Source organism: Tursiops truncatus, chromosome 20 (assembly GCF_011762595.2).
Source record: "Tursiops truncatus isolate mTurTru1 chromosome 20, mTurTru1.mat.Y, whole genome shotgun sequence".
Classification (NCBI taxonomy): Eukaryota; Metazoa; Chordata; class Mammalia; order Artiodactyla; family Delphinidae; genus Tursiops; species Tursiops truncatus.
This window is the reverse complement of record NC_047053.1, coordinates 27,085,622-27,107,377: the sequence shown is the minus strand read 5'-3', so window position 1 is coordinate 27,107,377 and position 21,756 is coordinate 27,085,622. Positions and strand designations below refer to the sequence as shown.

The 21,756-nt window shown below is 43.5% G+C and overlaps 1 protein-coding gene across 8 annotated transcripts in view; it reads right to left on the bottom strand.

Moving 5' to 3' along the window:
- Nucleotides 1–20,461, bottom strand: part of SCPEP1 (serine carboxypeptidase 1) — a 50,929-nt gene extending 30,468 nt beyond the window's left edge. For 4 of the 8 annotated variants that reach the window (XR_004524076.2, XM_033848531.2, XM_073797391.1 and 1 more), the window contains exons 1-5: nt 20,322–20,461; nt 18,316–18,464; nt 13,761–13,850; nt 11,110–11,265; nt 10,692–10,766 (exon numbers count right to left, since the gene is read on the bottom strand). Coding sequence is in view for 7 of the 8 variants with exons in the window: in XM_033848531.2 (XP_033704422.1) it covers nt 10,692–10,766; nt 11,110–11,265; nt 13,761–13,850; nt 18,316–18,464; nt 20,322–20,385 (534 nt within the window). In the remaining variant the exon portion in view is untranslated. Of the gene's footprint in view, nt 1–10,691; nt 10,767–11,109; nt 11,266–13,667; nt 13,851–18,315; nt 18,465–20,321 lie in introns of those variants that run through there. The other 4 variants (XM_033848533.2, XM_019945398.3, XM_019945399.3 and 1 more) reach the window with 3 other exon arrangements.
- Between the last annotated feature and the right edge of the window lie 1,295 nt (nt 20,462–21,756).

The window sequence follows — 21,756 nt, the reverse complement described above, 5'->3', positions numbered from 1 at the left end:
TTGCAGTTACTCAACTCTGCCACTGTACTGCGAAAGCAGCCACAAGCAATATGTAAACAAGTGAGAGTCCTAATAAAACTTTATTTGTCGAGGAGCTTCAAGATGGCGTAAGAGTAAGACGTGGAAATCACCTTCCTCCCCACAAATACATCAGAAATACATCTACATGTGGAACAACTCCTACAGAACACCCACTGAACTCTGGCAGAAGACCTCAGACCTCCCAAAAGGCAAGAAACTCCCCACGTACCTGGGTAGGGCAAAAGAAAAAAGAGACAAAACAACAAGTACGTGACCTGCACCAGTGGGAGGGAGCTGTGAAGGAGGAAAGGTTTCCAGACACTAGAAGCCCCTTCGCGGGCGGAGACTGCGGGTGGCGGAGGGGGAAAGCTTCGGAGCCACGGAGGAGAGCGCAGCAACAGGGGTGCGGAGGGCAAAGCGGAGAGATTCCCGCACAGAGGATCGGTGCCGACCAGCATTCATCAGCCCGAGAGGCTTGTCTGCTCACCCGCTGGAACAGGCGGGGGCTGGAAGCTGAGGCTCGGGCTTCGTAGGTCAGATCCCAGGGAGAGGACTGGGGTTGGCGGCGTGAACACAGCCTGAAGGGGGCTAGTGCACCACGGCTAGCTGGGAGGGAGTTCGGGAAAAGTCTGGAGCTGCCGAAGAGACAAGAGACTTTTTCTTGCCTCCGTTTCCTGGTGCGCGAGGAGAGGGGATTAAGAGCGCTGCTTAAAGGAGCTCCAGAGACGGTCGTGAGCCGCGGCTAAAAGCGCAGACCCCAGAGACAGGCATGCGACGCTAAGGCTGCTGCTGCCGCCACCAAGCAGCCTGTGTGCAGCACAGGTCACTCTCCACACCTCCCCTCCTGGGAGCCTGTGCAGCCCGCTGCTGCCAAGGTCCCGTGATCCAGGGACAACCTCCCCGGGAGAATGGGCGGCGCGCCTCAGGCTGGTGCAACGTCATGCCGGCCTCTGCCGCCGCAGGCTTGCCCCACATCCGTACCCCTCCCTCCTCCCGGCCTGAGTGAGCCAGAGCCCCCCCAATCACCTGCTCCTTTAACCTCATCCTGTCTGAGCGGGAACACATGCCCTCAGGCGACCTACACAAAGAGGTGGGGCCCAATCCAAAGCGGAGCCCCGGGAACTGTGCAAACAGAGAAGAGAAAGGGCAATCTCTCCCAGCAGCCTCAGGAGCAGCGGATTAAAGCTCCACAATCAGCTTGATGTACCCTGCATCTGTGGAATACATGAATAGACAACGAATCATCCCAAATTGAGGAGGTAGGCTTTGGGAACAACGATATATATATATATTTTTTTTTCCCCTTTTTCTCTTTTTGTGAGTATGTGTATGCTTCTGTGTGTGATTTTGTCTGTATAGCTTGGCTCTTACAATTTGTCCTAGGGTTCTGTCTGTCCATTTTTTTTTTTCATAGTACAGTTTTTAGCACTTGTTAGCATTGTTGGATTTGGTTTTTGGTTTGGTTGCTCTCTTCTTTCTTTCTCTCTTTTTTTTTATTAATTAAAAAATTTTTTAATAATTATTTTTATTTTTAATTTTAAAGACTTTATTTTATTTTACTTTATTTTATTTTATCTTCTTCTTTCTTTCTTTCTTTTCTCCCTTTTATTCTGAGCTGTGTGGATGACGGGCTCTTTGTGCTCCAGCCAGGCGTCAGGGCTGTGCCTCCCAGGTGGGAGAGCCAAGTTCAGGACACTGATTCACAAGAGACCTCCCAGCACCACGTAATATCAAATGGCGGAAATCTCCCAGAGATCTCCATCTCAACACCAAGACCCAACTCCATTCAACAACCACCAAACTACAGTGCTGGACACCCTATGCCAAACAACTAGCAAGACAGGAACACAACCCCATACATTATCAGAGAGGCTGCCTAAAATCATAATAAGGCCACAGACACCACAAAATACAACACCAGACGTGGACCTGCACAACAGAAAAACAAGATCCAGCCTCATCCACCAGAACACAGGCACTAGGTTCCCTCCACCAGGATGCCTACACAACCCACTAAACCAACCTTAACCACTGGGGACAGACACCAAAAACAACGGGAACTATGAACCTGCAGCCTGCGAAAAGGAGACCCCAAACACAATAAGATAAGCAAAATGAGAAGACAGAAAAACACACAGCAGATGAAGGAGCAAGGTAAAAACCCACCAGACCTAACAAATGAAGAGGAAATAGGCAGTCTACCTGAAAAAGAATTCAGAATAATGATAGTAAAGATGATACAAAATCTTGGAAATAGAACAGAGAAAATGCAAGAAACAATTATCAAGGACCTAGAAGAACTAAAGAGGAAACAAACAATGATGAACAACACAATAAGTGAAATTAAAAATTCTCTAGAAGGGGTCAGTAGCAAAATAACTGAGGCAGAAGAACGGATAAGTGACCTGGAAGATAAAATAGTGGAAATAACTACCGCAGAGCAGAATAAAGAAAAAAGAATGAAAGAACTGAGGACAGCCTCAGAGACCTCTGGGATAACATTAAACGCACCAACATTCGAATTATAGGGGCCCCAGAAGAAGAAGAGAAATAGAAAGGGACTGAGAAAATATTTGAAGAGATTATAGTTGAAAACTTCCCTAATTTGGGAAAGGAAATAGTTAATCAAGTCCAGGAAGCACAGAGAGTCCCATACAGGATAAATACAAGGAGGAACATGCCAAGACACATACTAATCAAACTATCAAAAATTAAATACAGGGTTTCCCTGGTGGTGCAGTGGTTGGGAGTCCACCTGCCGATGCAGGGGACACGGGTTCATGCCCCAGTCTGCGAAGATCCCACATGCCGCGGAGCGGCTGGGCCCATGAGCCATGGCCACTGAGCCTGTGCGTCCGGAGCCTGTGCTCCGCAACGGGAGAGACCACAGCAGTGAGAGGCCCGCGTACCGCAAAAAGAAAAGAAAAGAAAAAAAATTAAATACAAAGAAAAAATATTAAAAGCAGCAAGGGAAAAACAACAAATAACACACAAGGGAATCCCCATAAGGTTAACAGCTGATCTTTCACCAGAAACCCTACAAGCCAGAAGTGGGTGGCAGGACATATTAAACTGATGAAGGAGAAAAATCTACAACCAAGATTACTCGAACCAGCAAGGATCACATTCAGATTTGACAGAGAAATTAAAACCTTTACAGATAAGCAAAAGCTAAGAGAATTCAGCACCACCAAACCAACTTTACAACAAATGCTAAAGGAACTTCTCTAGGCAGGAAACACAAGAGAAGGAAAAGACCTACAATAACAAACCCAAAACAATTAGGAAAATGGTCATAGGAACATACATATAGATAATTACCTTAAATGTAAATGGATTAAATGCTCCAACCAAAAGACATAGACTGCCTGAATGGATACAAAAACAAGACCCATATATATGCTGTCTACAAGAGACCCACTTCAGACCTAGGGACACATACAGACTGAAAGTGAGGGCATGGAAAAAGATATTCCATGCAAATGGAAATCAAAAGAAAGCTGGAGTAGCAATTCTCTTATCAGACGAAATAGACTTTAAAAAAAGACTATTACAAGAGAAAAAGAAGGACATTACATAATGATCAAGGGATCAACCCAAGAAGAAGATATAACAATTGTAAATATTTATGCACCCAACATAGGAGCACCTCAATACATAAGGCAAATACTAACAGCCATAAAAGGGGAAATCGACAGTAACACAATCATAGTAGGGGACTTCAACACCCCATTTTCACCAATGGACAGATCATCCAAAATGAAAATAAATAAGGAAACACACGCTTTAAATGATACATTAAACAAGATGGACTTAATTGATATTTATAGGACATTCCATCAAAAACAACAGAATACACATTTTTCTCAAGTGCTCATGGAACACTCTCCAGGATAGATCATATCTTGGGTCACAAATCAAGCCTTGGTATTTAAGAAAACTTAAATCGTATTATGTATCTTTCCGACCACAACGCTATGAGACTAGATATCAATTACAGGAAAAAATCTGTAAAAAATACAAACACATGGAAGCTAAATGTGATACAAACTTAAAAAACTTAATACAGAACTTAATAAACTTAATACAAACTTAATAAACTTAATACAAAAATACAAACACATGGAAGCTATACTTAATAACCAAAAGATCACTGAAGAAATGAAAGAGCAAATCAAAAAATACCTAGAAACAAATGACAATGAAAACATGATGACCAAAAACCTATGGGATGCAGCAAAAGCAGTTCTAAGAGGGAAGTTTATAGAAATACAATCCTACCTTAAGAAACAAGAAACATCTCAAATAAACAACCTAACCTTACACCTAAAGCAATTAGAGAAAGAAGAACAAAAGAACCCCAAAGTTAGCAGAAGGCAAGAAATCATAAAGATCAGATCAGGAATAAATGAAAAAGAAATGAAGGAAACGATAGCAAAGACCAATAAAACTAAAACCTGGTTCTTTGAGAAGATAAACAAAATTGATAAACCATTAGACAGACTCATCAAGAAAAAAAGGGAGAAGACTCAAATCAATAGAATTAGAAATGAAAAAGGAGAAGTAAAAACTGACACTGCAGAAATACAAAGGATCATGAGAGATTACTACAAGCAAATCTGTGCCAATAAAATGGACAACCTGGAAGAAATGGACAAATTCTCAGAAATGCACAGCTTCCGAGACTGAACCAGGAAGAAACAGAAAATATGAACAGACCAATCACAAGCACTGAAATTGAAACTGTGATTAAAAATCTTCCAACAAACAAAAGCCCAGGACCAGATGGCTTCACAGGCAAATTCTATCAAACACTTAGAGAAGAGCTAACACCTATCCTTCTCAAACTCTTCCAAAATATAGCAGAGGGATGAACACTCCCAAACTCATTCTACAAGGCCACCATCACCCTGATACCAAAGCCAGACAAAGATGTCACAAAGAAAGAAAACTACAGGCCAATATCACCAATGAACATAGATGCAAACATCCTCAACAAAATACTAGCAAACAGAATCCAACAGCACATTAAAAGGATCATACACCATGATCAAATGGGGTTTATTCCAGGAATGCAAAGATTTTTTAATATATGCAAATCAATCAACGTGATACACCAAATTAACAAACTGAAGGAGAAAAACCATATGATCCTCTCAATAGCTGCAGAGAAAGCTTTTGACAAAATTCAACACCCATTTATCATAAAAACCCTCCAGAAAGTAGGCATAGAGTGAAATTTCCTCAACATAATAAAGGCCATCTATGACAAATCCACAGCCAACATCATCCTCAATGGTAATAAACTGAAACCATTTCCACTAAGATCAGGAACAAGACAAGGTTGCCCACTCTCACCACTCTTATTCAACATAGTTTTGGAAGTTTTAGCCACAGCAATCAGAGAAGAAAAAGAAATAAAAGGTATCCAAATCGGAAAAGAAGTAAAGCTGTCACTGTTTGCAGATGACGTGATACATAGAGACGTGTACACAGAGAATCCTAAAGATGCTACCAGAAAACTACTAGAGGTAATCAATGAATCTGGTAAAGTAGCAGGATACAAAATTAATGCACAGAAATCTCTTGCATTCGTATACACTAATGATGAAAAATCTGAAAGTGAAATTAAGAAAGGACTCCCATTTACCATTGCAACAAAAAGAATATAATATCTAGGAGTAAACCTACCTAAGAAGACAAAAGACCTGTATGCAGAAAATTATAAGACACTGATGAAAGAAATAAAAGATGATACAAATAGATGGAGAGATATACCATGTTCTTGGATTGGAAGCATCAACAATGTGAAAATGACTCTACTACCCAAAGCAATCTACAGATTCATTGCAATCCCTATCAAACTAACAATGGCATTTTTCACAGAACTAGATCCAAAAATTTCACAATTTGTATGGAAACACAAAAGACCCCGAATAGCCAAAGCAATCTTGAGAAAGAAAAACGGAGCCGGAGGAATCAGGCTATACTACAAAGCTACAGTAATCAAGACAGTATGGTACTGGCATAAAAACAGAAATATAGATCAATGGAACAGGACAGAAAGCCCAGAGATAAACCCACACACATATGGTCACCTTATCTTTGATAAAGGAGGCAAGAATATACAGTGGAGAAAAGACAGCCTCTTCAATAAGTGGTGCTGGGAAAACTAGACAGCTACATGTAAAAGAATGAAATTAGAACACTCCCTAACAACATACACAAAAATAAACTCAAAATGGATTAAAGACCTAAATGTAAGGCCAGACACTATCAAAGTCTTAGAGGAAAACATAGGCAGAACACTACATGACAGAAGTCACAGCAAGATCCTTTTTGACCCACCTCCTAGAGAAATGGAATTATAACCAAAAATAAACAAAGGGGACCTAATGAAACTTAAAAGCTTTTGCACAGCAAAGGAAACCATAAACAAGACCAAAAGACAACCCTCAGAATGGGAGAAGATATTTGCAAATGAAGCAACTGACAAAGGATTAATCTCCAAAATTTACAAGAGGGTCATTCAGCTCAATATCAGAAAAACAAACAACCCAATCCAAAAATGGGCAGAAGACCTAAACAGACATTTCTCCAAAGAAGATATACAGATTGCCAAGAAACACATGAAAGAATGCTCAACATCATTAATCATTAGAGAAATGCAAATCAAAACTACAATGAGATATCATCTCACACCGGTCAGAATGGCCATCATAAAAAAATGTACAAACAATAAATACTGGAGAGGGTGTGGAGAAAAGGGAACCCTCTTGCACTGTTGGTGGGAATTTCATTTGATACAGTCACTATGGAGAACAGTATGGAGGTTCCTTACAAAACTAAAAATAGAACTACCATACGACCCAGCAATTCCACTGCTGGGCATATACCCTGAGAAAACCATAATTCAAAAAGAGTCATGTACCAAAATGTTCATTGCAGCTCTATTTACAATAGCCAGGACGTGGAAGCAACCTAAGTGTCCATCAACAGATGAATGGATAAAGAAGTTGTGACACATATATACAATGGAATATTACTAAGCCATAAAAAGAAACAAAATTGAGTTATTTGTAGTGAGGTGGATGGACCTAGAGTCTGTCATACAGATTGAAGTAAGTCAGAAAGAGAAAAACAAATACCATATTCTAACACACATATATGGAACATTAAAAAAAAAAAGTTCTGAAGAACCTACAGGCAAGACAGGAATAAAGACACAGACCTAGTAGAGCATGGACCTGAGGATATGGTGATGGAGAAGGGTAAGCTGGGACAAAGTGAGAGAGTGGCACGGACATATATACACTACCAAACGTAAAATAGATAGCTAGTGGGAAGCAGCCACAAAGCACAGGGAGATCAGCTTGGTGCTTTGTGACAACCTAGAGGGGTGGGATAGGGAGGGTGGGAGGGAGGGAGATGCAAGAGGGAAGAGATATGGTGACATACGTATATGTATAACTGATTTACTTTGTTATAAAGCAGAAACTAACACACCATTGTAAAGCAGTTATACTCCACTAAAGATGTTAAAAAAAATAAAATAAAATAAAAATTACAAAACAACCCAGCTTTATTTTTGGACCTTGAAATTTGATTTTCACACAATTTTCATGTGTCATGAAATATTATTCTTCTTTTAATCCACCCCACCCCACCACTGTCACTCGATAATGTAAAAACCATTCTTAGCTCATGAGTCGTATAAAAGCAGATGGTGGACTGAATTTGACCTATAGGCCATCGTTTTCTGAAATCTGACCTATTATAATATATTCTCTTCAAAACTTTTACCTTGAATGCATCAGGCCTTTAACTATGACCTCCAGTTTTGTAGGAAACACCATGAAGAGAGGAATAAACTAAATTACACCATGAAGATGCTACCACACAATTCCAGAAAATGGGATATTCTGTTAGTCTGGTTTCTTTATCAAATGGGGGTCATAAAAAAAGAACTGTGTTAGATGAAAACGGACTTTAGGGACATCCCAGCCACATGTAATTCACGGATCTGGACTGAGTCCTGGCTTAAACAAACTGACCAAAAAGGACATGTTGGGATTATTAAAGCCTGAATATTTGAGATGAAAGTTTACTGAAGTAGGAAAGGGAGGACTAGTGACAGAAGGAAGCAGGCTACAGACATTATGTATACTACTATCTCCTATTGGTTAAAAAATTTACTTATTTCTAAAAGCGCAGAAAAAGATTTAAAGGCTATACACTGAGGTGTTAACAATGGTGATCTCTTTTTAATTTTTTTAACTTGTGCTTGCTGTATTTTCTAATTTTCTGTTATGCACCTATACTGCTTCTTATAAAAGGTTCATTTTTAAAGAGAATTAATAAATCTTAAAAAAAAAAGCTCATACTGTATAACACGAGGAATATAGCCAATATTTTACTATAGAGTATAATCTTTATAAATTGTGAATCACTATATTGTATATGTATAACTTATATAATATTGTACATCAACTATACTTCAATTAAAAAAAGCTCATACAAGCTCACTGTAAAAAGTTTAATCACAGGAGACAGGAGAAAATGTGAAAAAACTTCTACCTCTGCCCCACCTGCACCCTCACGCTCACTAACCAGTTAACATGGTATATATCCTTCTAACTCCTTTCTTTGTTTTCACAAGCATATATATATACATACATGTATACATATGCACAGATCTACCCATTCTTTCTGATGGCTTCAAAGTGTCCATCACGGAAGGATCCACGTATTTCATTTAAGTAATCCTCTACACACAGCCACTGATCTCGTTTTCCGTTTATGGACATTATAAGCAACGATGAACTTAACATCCTCTGACACACACACATGTATAAGTATTCCCACAGGACAGATTCCTGGAAGTGAAATTATTGGGTCAAAGGGCACATACATTTTAAAAGTTTATAGATACTGCCAAAGTGCCCTTTTACAATGATTTACCAGTTTTCATTCCCATCAAACGTGCACAAGAGCACTTGTTTCCCTGACTGCTTACCAAAACTGGGGGTTACCAAATTTTTACTTTATTTTATTTTATTTATTTATTTTTTTGGCCATGCCATGTGGCATGCAGGATCTTAGTTCCCCGACCAGGAATCGAACCCGTGCCCCCTGCAGTGGAAGCGTGGAGTGCTAATCACTGGACCCCCAGAGACCTCCCACCAATTTTTAAAAATATTTGCAAATCTCACAGATTTGACTTACTACTAAAAGTTGAACATTGTTCACATGTCCATAGGCAGTTTGCATTTCTTCTATAAATTGTTTGCCCATATTTTCTGGCCAATATCCTATTAGAATATTATCTTTTTTTTTTTTTTTTTTTTTTTTTTTTTTTTTTGTGGTACGCCGGCCTCTCACTGTTGTGGCGTCTCCCGTTGCGGAGCACAGGCTCCGGACGTGCAGACTCAGCGGCCATGGCTCACGGGCCTAGCCGCTCCGCGGCATGTGGGATCTTCCCGGACTGAGGCACGAACCCGCGTCCCCTGTATGGGCAGGTGGACTCTCAACCACTGCGCCATCAGGGAAGCCCCCTAGAATATTATCTTCTTTAATGAACTTATTGATGTGAATACTACTTCTACTATATATTTATTTGTGTGTATATATCTTTTAAAATTGTTTATGAAACTCTAATTAGTTTTAAATTTCTATGTGGTCTAAATACGTCAAACTTATTCTTTTTGCTTTTGGGTGTTTCATCTTATGAAGGAAAAGCAAGTTTTTCGTACCCAAGATTATAAAACTTTTCTCCTATATTTTCAGGTTCTCTTACAGTTTTGATTTTTATGTTTAGATTTTTAATCTATCAAGAACTGATGTTTCGGGGCTTCCCTGTTGGCGCAGTGGTTAAGAATCTGCCTGCCAATGCAGGGGACACGGGTTCAAGCCCTGGTCTGGGAAGATCCCACATGCCGCGGAGCAACTAAGCCCGTGCACCACAACTACTGAGCCTGTGCTCTAGAGCCCGTGAGCCACAACTACTGAAGCCCTCATGCCTAGAGCCTGTGCTCTGCAACAAGAGAAGCCACCGCAATGAGAAGCCCACGCAATGCAACAAAGAGTAGCCCCCGCTCGCCACAACTAGAGAAAGCCCGTGCACAGCAACAAAGACCCAACGCAGCCAAAAATAAAATAAATAAAATAAATAATTTAAAAAATAAAAAGAACTGATGTTTCATGTAAGGCAAGAATCTAACTTTACTATTTTCCAAAGTGATAGCCACTTGTCTCCATATCATTTATTGAACATTCTGTTTTCCTCAATGATTTGAAATACCACCTTATCATTTATATGTTCATATGTAAGCATGATACATATGTATGTGTTATAAACATACACAGATACATATATACATATACATAAGTATATATAAAATATGTTTCTAGATTCTTTAGCCTGATGCACATATCTGCATTTCTGTTGCTATGCCAGCCGCAAATTGCTTTACTCGCTTAGCTGTATAGCCTGTTCGATATCTGGTGGGGCAAACTTCATTGTTCTTTTTGAAACTTTTCATGGTTATTATTACAGACTTACTCTGTATGTACAAGGTCCTATTCAAAGAATATTCAATTATCAGGTGACTATAACAAGTAAGATAATCAGTTTCTGTCCAACATCAAAACAAAGTCATCTTCCTTGTTACCTTATAAAGTTCTAGAGCAATGCCAGCAGCCATTTTTCCTCCATAGGACTCTGAGAAAATGTAGAATGGAATCGTCTAGGAAGAAAAGGAATTTACAAAGAATTAAATATCCTGAATGTCTTTTAATTCACACAAATCAATTTCAAATTTCTATTGCATGTAATGGCCAGACAAAACAAATCTGCTTTTGCTGATCTTTCCTCCCATATCTGATTATTATGTTTAATTAGAATACTGGCTGCAGGGTCATTTTTTTCAAGCTAAAACCACCTTTAGTGATGACTGAAACAGAAGCCCACAATCTGATCCTGGGTGCAAAAAAGTTTTCTCTGGAATCAGTTAGGCATGTAACTCTTGGGGAAGTTTGCATCTGATGGATGCAGTGCTGCAACTGCTAGCCCCCTCTGAGCTTGCTTACCTGGAATTCTTTGTGGCATTCAAAGAAAGTCTTCAGGAGAACCATCATGTCTGATGCCACCATGGCCAGGTCTTTGGTGTACGCGTCACTCTTGTTCACATAACTGAACCCAGTGCCCACTGGGTTATCCACAAACAGGAGACTGGCCGACTGGAGCTACAAGCCACAGAGGAAAGTCAAATGTTGCAATCAGGGGCTTCCCTGGTGACGCAGTGGTTGAGAGTCCACCTGCCAATGCAGGGGACACGGGTTCGTGTCCCAGTCCGGGAAGATCCCACATGCCGCGGAGCTGCTGGGCCCGTGAGCCATGGCCGCTGAGCCTGCGCATCCAGAGCCTGTGCTCTGCAACGGGAGAGGCCACAACAGTGAGAGGCCCGCGTACCGCCAAAAAAAAAAAAAAAAAAAATGTTGCAATCAGCCAGCCAGTCACCAACTATCTTCTGATCACCTTATATAAGCTCAACAAAAACCACACATGTGAGGATATCAGTGTGGTTATGATCTGTTACTAAAATGTATTAAAAAAAAAAATGGGGGGGCTTCCCTGGTGGCACAGTGGTTGAGAGTCCGCCTGCCGACGCAGGGGACACGGGTTCGTGCCCCGGTCCGGAAAGGTCCCACATGCCGTGGAGCAGCTGGGCCCGTGAGCCATGGCCGCTGTGCCTGCGCATCTGGAGCCTGTGCTCCGCAATGGAAGAGGCCACGGCAGTGAGAGGCCCGCGTACCGCAAAAAAAAAAAAAAAAATTGGAACAGGAACACAGACTAGTATAGCAAAGAAAGGCAAAGAAAAGGAGAGGCAAGAAGGAAAAATTAACATATACACAGGGATCGAAGCATCTAGGCTGTTACTTTCAGACACTACAAATGTCCTGAATGTAATTCATTCGTGCAGGTAGAACCATGCAGTGTCAGTCTGAGCAACAGCTCGAAGCAGTGAGAGGTCGGAATACCACACGTCTGTTTTCTTCAAGATGAATCCAGTTTCCACATTGGCCTGGCTTTGCTGAACACTACAAGAACAGAATTTATTCTAACACCTTTCCCAAAGAGGTTTAGAGTTATAGAATTTTACATCCTGAAGGATCCCTAGTGATGACACACTACAGCCATGTCCTTTACTGATCAGGACATTAAAGCCCAGAAAGGCCCAGGACTTGTCCAAGGTCACAAAGTTGGATAGGTAATGGCAGCGTCAGGACCAAGGCCAGCATCTCCTCACTTCTTGTTCAGGCTCTCTGCCCCAGTCACATTACCCTATTAGTCGTGGGAGGCTTGGGGACAAGCCAGTGGGGTACTCTGCTACTGGAAGTGAGTATGTGAATGTTCTAGGCTGAGGGAACAGCATGTGCAAAGACCCTGAGGCAAGAGTAAGTAAAATGTGCTTAAAGAAGACCAGTATGGAGACAGACAAGAAAATCAAAGGGCTCAGAGGGGATCTTCAGTTGGAGGTGCTCCTGCAGAGTCTTAGAGGTGAGTCTGGTGAGCTAGGTGTGACCGGGTGACCAAAGGAATGAAGTGCAAGCCCAGGAATGGCCCGCGCAGAGGCCTCAAGGAGAGTGCGCATGCAGAGAAGCTGGGAGGTATGGCTAGCAGAAGCCAGTTTACGCCCAGGAATCTGGATCCGATCTTTGGGGAACTGAAAGACAGTAAACTAAGGAGTGACTGGCATTGGAGGGTTTCACCCAAGCACCATGTGGGAAGTGGATTGGGGGTGGGGGGGCATGTTGAAAGCACCCACAAGAGGCGATGGAAAAGGGGTGGATGAAGAATATTAGCAACACTTGGGTAGTAAACATAGAGCTACCATAGGACCCAGCAATTCCCCACCCCGCCCCACCAAATTGAAAATAGGGGCCCAAACAAATATTTGTACGCTAATGTTCCCTGCATTATTCACAACAGCCAAAAGGTGAAAACAACCTAAGTGTCCACCAACAGATGGGAGAGGAGCAGAGGAGAAGCACAGAGCAGAGGGTGGCCACCAGCTGGGAGCAACAGCCCCACCCTGCCCACTGGTGTGGGTTTACCCACCAGTGTTTGGCAGCCTGGAGGAAGGGGCTGAGCAGGTGGACAGGGGGACTGACCCCAGGCTGGGCATGGCAAGGATGCGGAGGGAGAAGAATGAGGGAACCAGGGGTGGGGGTTAGGTAAGGAAGTGAAGCGAAGAATGAGGGGGCAGGGTGAGACAGAGAATTAGAGAGACATCAAAAGGGCAGAGGACAAGGGGTTTGAAGTCCTGAGGAAGACAAGAATGGAAGTAGGAGAGTAGGAGGGGAAAGGATTGCAGGTTGTGGCCAGAAGGTGGGACCCTGGCGTCTCAGATTGCAGGGATGGCCAATATGTGGGTCATGACAAGGTCCAGGGGGTCTGCTAGAGTAGACAGAGGTTTCTGCAGGCAAGTGGAGAGAAAGGTCACCGAGTTGGGAAGGTGACCAGTGTGGGATAAGCTGCCCCAAGAAATGGAAGAGGCTGGCCAGAGAGGAAGCCTGTGGACAAGTACGCAAGGTCCCCCCGGACACAGAGGAAGAGGGAGGGGGGTGGAGTGGGATGGCTCAACTTGTGACGCCACCCAGAATGGGGTAGGGCTGGGTGGGACTCAGCCTGGGAGAGGCCACACGGCAGTTTGAGTTCGAGGCCTTCCTCACTGTACCCAAGTAGTTCTTCGTGGTTTGAGATCTCTGTCAAGGGGCCCGATTTCCTCAAAGTTCCCAAATCCAGTGCTGGAACCACCTGGACCACCCTGTGAAAGCAAAAAAAACAAACAAACAAAAATAAAGTCAGAGAAAATGTTAGTCAAACCTTCGTCACTCCAACAATGACCCCATTCACTATAAACAATTTATGAGTCAGTGATGGCTGGGTCAACCTTACACACAGGACACAACTGATCCAGTGTCTGCACTAACTGAGCCCCCTGGTAACTGCTCAAGTCTTTCTAAGAAAAGGAAGCAACCGGGCTAAGAGGCCCCAGAGGGAACGTTCCTACCTCTGATTCTCTGAGCTCGAGCCTTGGCCTCACGTGGGGTTTGCTGACCTCAAAACATCTCGTCCAAACCTCTCCCTTCAAAGATGAGCAGTATGGCCCAGAGAGGGAACGTGGCAATTAGGGGCTCCACCAGGACTGGACCCGGGGCCTTGTGACTCTCCACCACCCTCTCCTCAGTGTCCCTGAGGCTTTACAAGGGACCCAGACTGAGGGGCAGTTTGATCAAGATGATCCCCAGGATATAACATAGTAAATGCGGAAGTCCCTGGGCAGGAAGCACTCAACACTGTGGGCATCCAAGGCCAGGGGCGAGGCAGGATTCTGAACAGAAGCTCAGTGCTGGGGGCCCAGACAATGGGAGGCAGAGGTTCTATGGCTTCTAAGGGCTAAGAGAGGGGAGGAGGTCCTTCAGGAGATGGTCAGGGGTAAGGATGGTCAGTGCTTTTCTGGACAAAACCTCAGGGGTCAGCTGAGCCAACAGGATAGGCTGAGGGCCTTGAATAAAAGGATGCTGTGTCCCTGTGCAAGATGGTTAGGAAAGGGAGATACACAATGATGGAAGGAAACAGCTCAGGCAAAACAGAAACCAGGGCAATCTGTACAGGGAAATCTAAAGGAAAAGAGAGACAACATAGAGTCAGGGCTCAGGGGTAACTAAAGGACCCCAACAGAGAGTTTATGAAACTACTGAATGTTTTGAACCGACACCAAGCTAACTATTATAAAACTGGGAGGCTATAAATCCCTCTAAGCAATGTCCTCACCATCGACAGAATGAAAAGACCTATGGAACGGGAGAAAATAGTTGCAAATGATACGACCAATAAGGGGTTAATATCCAACATATATGAACAGCTCATATAACTCAACATCAAAAAAACAAACAACCTGATTAAAAAATGGGCAGAAGAATTCAATAGACATTTTTCCAAAGAGGAAATGCAGGTGGCCAGCATGAACATGAAAAGATGCTCAACACTGCTGATCATCAGGGAAATGCAAATCAAAACCATAATGATGTACCACCTCCCACCTGTCAGAATGGCTATCATCAAAAAGACCACAAACAAGTGTTGGCGAAGATGTGGAGAAAAGGGAATCCTTGTAACACTGTCGGTGGGAATGTAAATTGGTGCAGCCACTGTGGAAAACAGTATGGAGGTTTCTCAAAAAACTAAAAATAGAACTACCACATGATCCAGTGATTCCACTCCTGAGTATATATTTGAAAAAAACAAAAACACTAATTTGAAAAAATACATGCACCCTAATGTTCATAGAAGCATTATTTGTAATAGCCAAGATATGGAAGCAACCTAAGTGCCCATCAACAGATGAATGGATAAAGAAGAGGCGGTGTATACATATACAATGGAATACTACTCAGCCATAAAAAAGAATGAAATTTTGCCAACTGCAGCAACATGACTGGACTTTGAGGGTATTATGCTAAGTGAAATAAGTCAGACAAAGAAAGACAAATACTGTATGATGTCACTTATATGGAAAATCTAAAAAATACAACAAACGAGTGGCTGTAACAGAAAAGAAGCAGACTCACAGATATAGAGAACAAACTAGTGGCTACCAGGTGGGAGAGGGAAGGGAGGGGGGAATGTAAAGGAAGGGGATTAAGAGATACAAACCACTATGTATAAAATAAACTACAAGGATATATTGTACAACACAGGGAATATAGCCCATATTTATAGAACTATAAATGGAGGAGAACCTTTAAAAATTGTGAATCACTATACTGTATACCTGTAACATATAATACTGTACACCAACTATTATTCAATTTAAAAAAAAGCAAAGCAAAAAACAAAATAAAATAAAAGCAAGGGTCCTTGAGTGAAAGCTGGGCCCCTTTTTCCTAGTGGACTTACTGGGCTGGGATAGGACCAAAGTGAAAGGAGAGAAGCTGGAATCCTAGAGGTATGGTCTTTGTGGGAGAAATCCCATTCTCCTGTCCTGTTCTACTTGATAACATACCACTGCAAAATCTCTTTGTCTAGAACTTTGGGATGGGGGTACTGTCACGGCCCGGGACTATGCAGTGACTCTGAAATATGGCAAGTGTGTCCAAGGGCAAACTAAAACGCTTAGATGACTTGAAAGTGTACCTAACGTAGCACACGACATCACTCAGAGCTACTCCACTCAGATGACGTGACCTTGATTCCCAAAGACCTGTCCAGAGGAGTCAGTGCATGGATTCTCAGTAGGCTGCTACGAGAGATCTCCTTTTAACCTGAATTAATTATTTCTTCCTTAATCATACTCTTTTCCCCTTCCCTTGGGCCTCTGAGGAGATGAAGAGCAGGACAGTGAGCCCGTTGATAACCATCAAATAGCATCTCAGCTCACAGAAACCAAAGGTCACAAACCGCACGGTCTTGAGGGGCCAGAAGAGGAGCAGAGAGGGCAGGTGGGTCCCCCGAAGCTCCTGCCTGTGTGCAAGAGGGGCCCCACCACTCCGCTCCGGGACAGCAAGTTCAGGCCCCAAGTAATCGCATCTCCTGGTTTTTGGAAAAAGGAAGGAAATGTCTTGATTTGTAAATGTTGGCAACTCATTCAAATAAAACAACTGCCCTACTCTGCAGTCAACCAGAAGGAAGGTTTGCCGGTTCAGAAATTCAGTGGTTTTCAAACTGTGTTCCTGGAAGCCCAGAAAGTGCCTGAGGGGCAGCACGTGACAAAGGGGAGGCTGAATGGGTGGGACTTGGCACTCCGCCCCAACCTCGGCCCCAGCACTTCCTTCTTCTGCTTTGGCTGGTCTGCAAGCTTTCACTTGGGAGCGGAAGAAGTTCTGCTGATTAATAAAAAGTTTGAAAACCGCTGAAATCCCGCAGACCAAAGCCCAGAGAAGGGAAGTGTTTTGCCACGGCTCTAAGTGGCAGGAAGGCAGAACTGGGCTTGTCCACTGCACGGCTCTCCCTGACAGCCCTGCCACAGCTTCATCTCCAGCTGCCCGGGATGCACAAAAGCTCCCTGGGCCACACAGACGGGTTCTTCTTCTGAGACATTTTCATATCTGCGCTCTGGGGCTGAGCCTCACCCCAGCCTTCAAAGAAAATACTTGCGATAATCCCAAGAGAAAAAGGCCCCTCCGTGCAAACTGTTCTTCTTATCTCATCAGAAAGCCTGTATCCACTGGTCTGGAAGGCAAAGATGGGGGCACTGGGAGGCTGCTTATGAATAATGACATTTTTGGAGGAAGTGACATTTACATCCCATGGGGGTATCAGGGCGCCCTATTTTTTTTTTTTTTTTCTGTACGCAGGCCTCTCACTGTTGTGGCCTCTCCCGCTGAGGAGCACAGGCTCCGGATGCGCAGGCTCAGCGGCCATGGCTCATGGGCCCAGCCGCTCCGCTCCGCGGCATGTGGGATCTTCCCAGACCGGGGCACGAACACGTGTCCCCTGCATCGGCAGGTGGACTCTCAACCAATGCGCCACCAGGGAAGCCCTAGGGTGCCCTATTTACTGGTGAGCAACCTGGTGCCCCAGCTGGGCCATGCCTACAGTTTCCAGAAGGTGAAGCAAGACCGCATTCCTCAACCCCTCCCTAGATCTTGGTCTTCCAGGTGGGTGTGGGGCCACCTTTGTACAGACATTTTAGGAATGAAAGGAAGGAAGGATCCTCTGCCTGCCCTCAAATAATTTCCAACCAGTTTCCTGTCTTCAATCCTACCACTAGAGCTCAAGATTAAAAATGCAAACACTCTTTAGAGAGAAGGATAGGGCCCGACACTTAATGCTAAGAATCAAAAGGCTGAGTTCTTTCAAAATACCAGTTTTTCTAGGGGCAAGGAATTCAGATCTAGGAAAGGACTGGGAGGGGAGAGGAAGGGCTGGTCAGGGTACCTCAGTCTTTGCTTTGGAACCTTCCAGAAACACTTTCTGTCAGCATATTGTCAAATGTGTCTTCAGGAGCTTCCAGTAAGGGTTCCTACTGCTGCCTGTGCTGGGCTCAATAGAAAAAGACCCCCGTAAAAGACTAGAACCTCTCACTCTCTGATTTGGCTTCCTTGACCGTACCATCGCCTTTGCCTGCCTCAGAAGGACGCCGAATTCCCAAGCCTAGGAGAGCCCCAGCTGGCTGCTGGACCACATCAGTTCTTCACTGCTGAGCTGTGAGCCTTTAAGGGCAAGCAAGGTGGTAAGTGGGAGAAACCTGGCCTCAACCTCAGGCCAGGCAGTGAAACCAATTTTACCTGAAGCCACATGACCAGGGGCAGTTCTGAGAAGTTCTTGCTGGGGCTGGTGGCATAATAGAGCCACCAGAACATGTGGGCGTCCTTCCGGACAGTCACATAATCCCATACTTCCTTGCCCTCTTCTGTGGGCCAGCTGATGACAGCTCCTGAAACAGAAGCACAATTCGATTTTCCGGAAGAATGTCTATGTCCAGTTAAATTCCCAGCCCAGGAGACACGGCTGGGTTAGGCTAGTGATGATTTGGTTTATACTTCAGACAATTTATTTACTCCAATATATTGTGGAGATAAGCAAAAAAAACCTCAAAAAACTCAGCTATGAAAAAACATACCAAACTTAATAGTGGCACAGGGGGCTGGAGGCTTTCACATTTTCACCTACACCCTCTGTAACGTTTGGATTTTTAACAGGAAGCATAAAACGTGTTTATAATTCTGTTTAAAAGAGAGAGATTTACACTTTGGGGGAAAAAAATCTCAAAATGCAGCACGTTGATTTTTGTTCCTCATTTAATATACAATTAAAGAAGCATCACGGGCTTCCCTGGTGGCGCAGTGGTTGAGAGTCCGCCTGCTGATGCAGGGGACACGGGTTCATGCCCCGGTCCGGGAAAATCCCACATGCCGCGGAGCGGCTGGGCCCGTGAGCCATGGCCGCTGAGCCTGCGCGTCCGGAGCCTGTGCTCCGCAACGGGTGAGGCCACAACAGTGAGAGGCCCACATAACGCAAAAAAAAAAAGAAGCAGCATCACAAGTTAGTGGGGCAAGATTACTCACTATATTACTCTGGAGTAACAGATTTTTGAAGAAAAAAAATAGAGATGTAGGTTCTTTCTTAACACTCTAAACCAAAATAAATTCCAAGTGGATCAGATATTTCAATTTTAAAATTTAGATGTGAAAAATAATATGAAAATAGAGTTGAAAGTCTCTTTGACCTCTGGATGGGGAAACGATTAAAGCATACCCTAGAGACTATAAAACAAAATATCAAGAGTTGAGGACAGAAACTTGTTACATTTCTGTACAACAAAAATAGAAGGCAAAACAACAAAGAAAGGTCGGCAACGAATATGAAAAAGGGTATTTCCTTAATCGTTAGACCAACTAAAAAACGCAAGATCCTTGAAACAATCAAGATAGTTGTACAATACCTAGCACTTACCAGGCATTCAATAAATGCCCCCGCTCGCCGCAACTAGAGAAAGCCCGCGCGCAGCAACAAAGACCCAACGCAGCCAAAAATAAATAATAATAAAATAAATTTATATAAAAAAAATCGGGGGGCAACCTATTCGACAACATTTCCCAGACACAAGTCGAAGGGTCATATGATCCCCATTTTACAAAAGGGAAAACAAGTAAAGCAACTTGCCTAAGATCACAAGGCAAGTTTGTGGTTAGTTCGAATTCTCAGTTCTTGATTCACACCAGGGCTCATTTTGCTTAAAGAAAAGACTGAAAATCAATTTGCAAGTCATCCCATTAAACACGAATTTGCTTTTGCCAAAAAGGACTGCGGTGAGGGGACATATTATCCTGCCTGTTCTGATCAGGTAGAGGGAGAAAGGCTTACTCGCAATTAAACGTCCCATTCGTGGTAGGATTTTTCAGTCTTGGTACCGTGTGTTTCAGCTCAAAATAAAAAGACCTTATAATCTCATTTAGCAGCCAATCGCGGCAGGAAAAGGGAGGTGGCCTTAAGATTGCGGAACCCTCATTGATCAGGAGCTTCTCCAAATCTTACATTTTGCAAAACTGCTTCTACCTACACGCAGGGAAGAAACAAGGCAGCAGACCACCCAGAGCCAGAAAAAAGTAGAAAAAGAACTTTGAATCCGGAAAAAAAAAAATAGAGTGAGACTCAAAAGCAAAAATAATTACGCAAGGTAGAAACAGGGGAAAAGGAATATGCTTTAAAAAGCACAAACCCACTAACAGATTCTTATCCCTAAAGAAGAGAAGGAGGCACCGGCCGCTGAAGCACTTTTGCCCGAACCTACCCGTGCTCAGGCCCAGGAGCAGCAGCAGCACCGGCATAAGACAACTCCGCGGCGCCAGCTCCATGACGAATACCGCGCGGCAGCATCAGCTACGGGCTGGACGCCGCGCCTCAGCACGTGACGGTTGCGGGCTGGGCGAGGCCGAGCCGGAACGGGGGCGGAGCCTGGGCGCCAGGGGCGGGGCTGGGGCGGGGGCTGGGGCGGGGCTGGGGCGGGGGCTGGGGCGGGTGGAGAGGCTAGCGACGTCTCGCGCGCCCTTTGCCCAATTGGCCCACTAGGATCCCTGCAACGGCGCTCGGGGTGTTCTTTTTGCCCCACTACGTCGTTCTTTGCCGTTTTGGGGACAAGCAGAAAGGAAGAGGCGTTTAATGCATTGATTTGACTTGGGTTGTGCGACAGAACTTAGACGCTACAGAGAAATAACCACGAGGACCGTCCTTCCTGCCCCGCCCATCTCTTCCATCCCCAACAAAAGACCTGGCATTTCAAACTGCTGCATCTGCCCCAATCAGATTAAACCTGGCCAGCTTAATCTGGAAACTGTGGGATTCCGTTTTCATAGATTTGTTCTTAAAATTATTTTTCTTATAAAATTACGAATATAATGGACATTTTGGAAATTTGGGGGGAAAATTAGATACTACATAAACAGTGTTGGCATTTGGGATTTTTTTTCCTCTAGTCTTTTACGTCATCTTTTTAAATAGGATAATAAAATTTTTTATTCTGTTTTCTTTCTCGATACTTTGTCATTGGCATAATTTTGTGTTGTTAATGATAGGGATTGAGTAGGATAATCAAATAGCTTAGAAACCCCATTAGGGGGATTGTTGATAGGGAACTTTAGGGAGCTTTGGGAGACCACAGTAAGATTAATGATCACTCAAGAAAGTAATGGGAAAATCCTGAAAAAATGTGGGCTTGCTTGAGTCAAAGCAGAACAAGTGGCTTAGCATCAAAGCCAGATTGGCTTGCTTAACAACAAAATAAATCTAGCTTGATTAGCAACAAAATAATGCAACAGAAGCCTGAGACATGCCCCGGAACAATACAATACAACAATGGTGGCATGCTCTGTGCACACAAAAAACAATCATTTATGGAAAGGTGACATATCAAAGTGAAAGGTCCTCATTGTACTGAGACCTGAAATAAGTTTTCCAAAGTGCCATGACAGTCCTGGCCTGACTATGTAGGGACAAAAAACCCAATCTGGAGGAGGAACTGATGAGGAAAGCATGACGTCTACTCAAGAAAGACAAAGAAGGTCTTCTCCCCGTCCTCTCTCTTCCTCTCATTATAAAAATGTAACCCACTAAGTACTCGGGGCATCGCAATGCTTGCCTGACTGCTTGTTAAGCCTCGCAAGTGTCCTATTCTAATAAATCACTTCTTATCTATCAATTTGTCTCTCGCTGAATTCTTTCTACGCTGA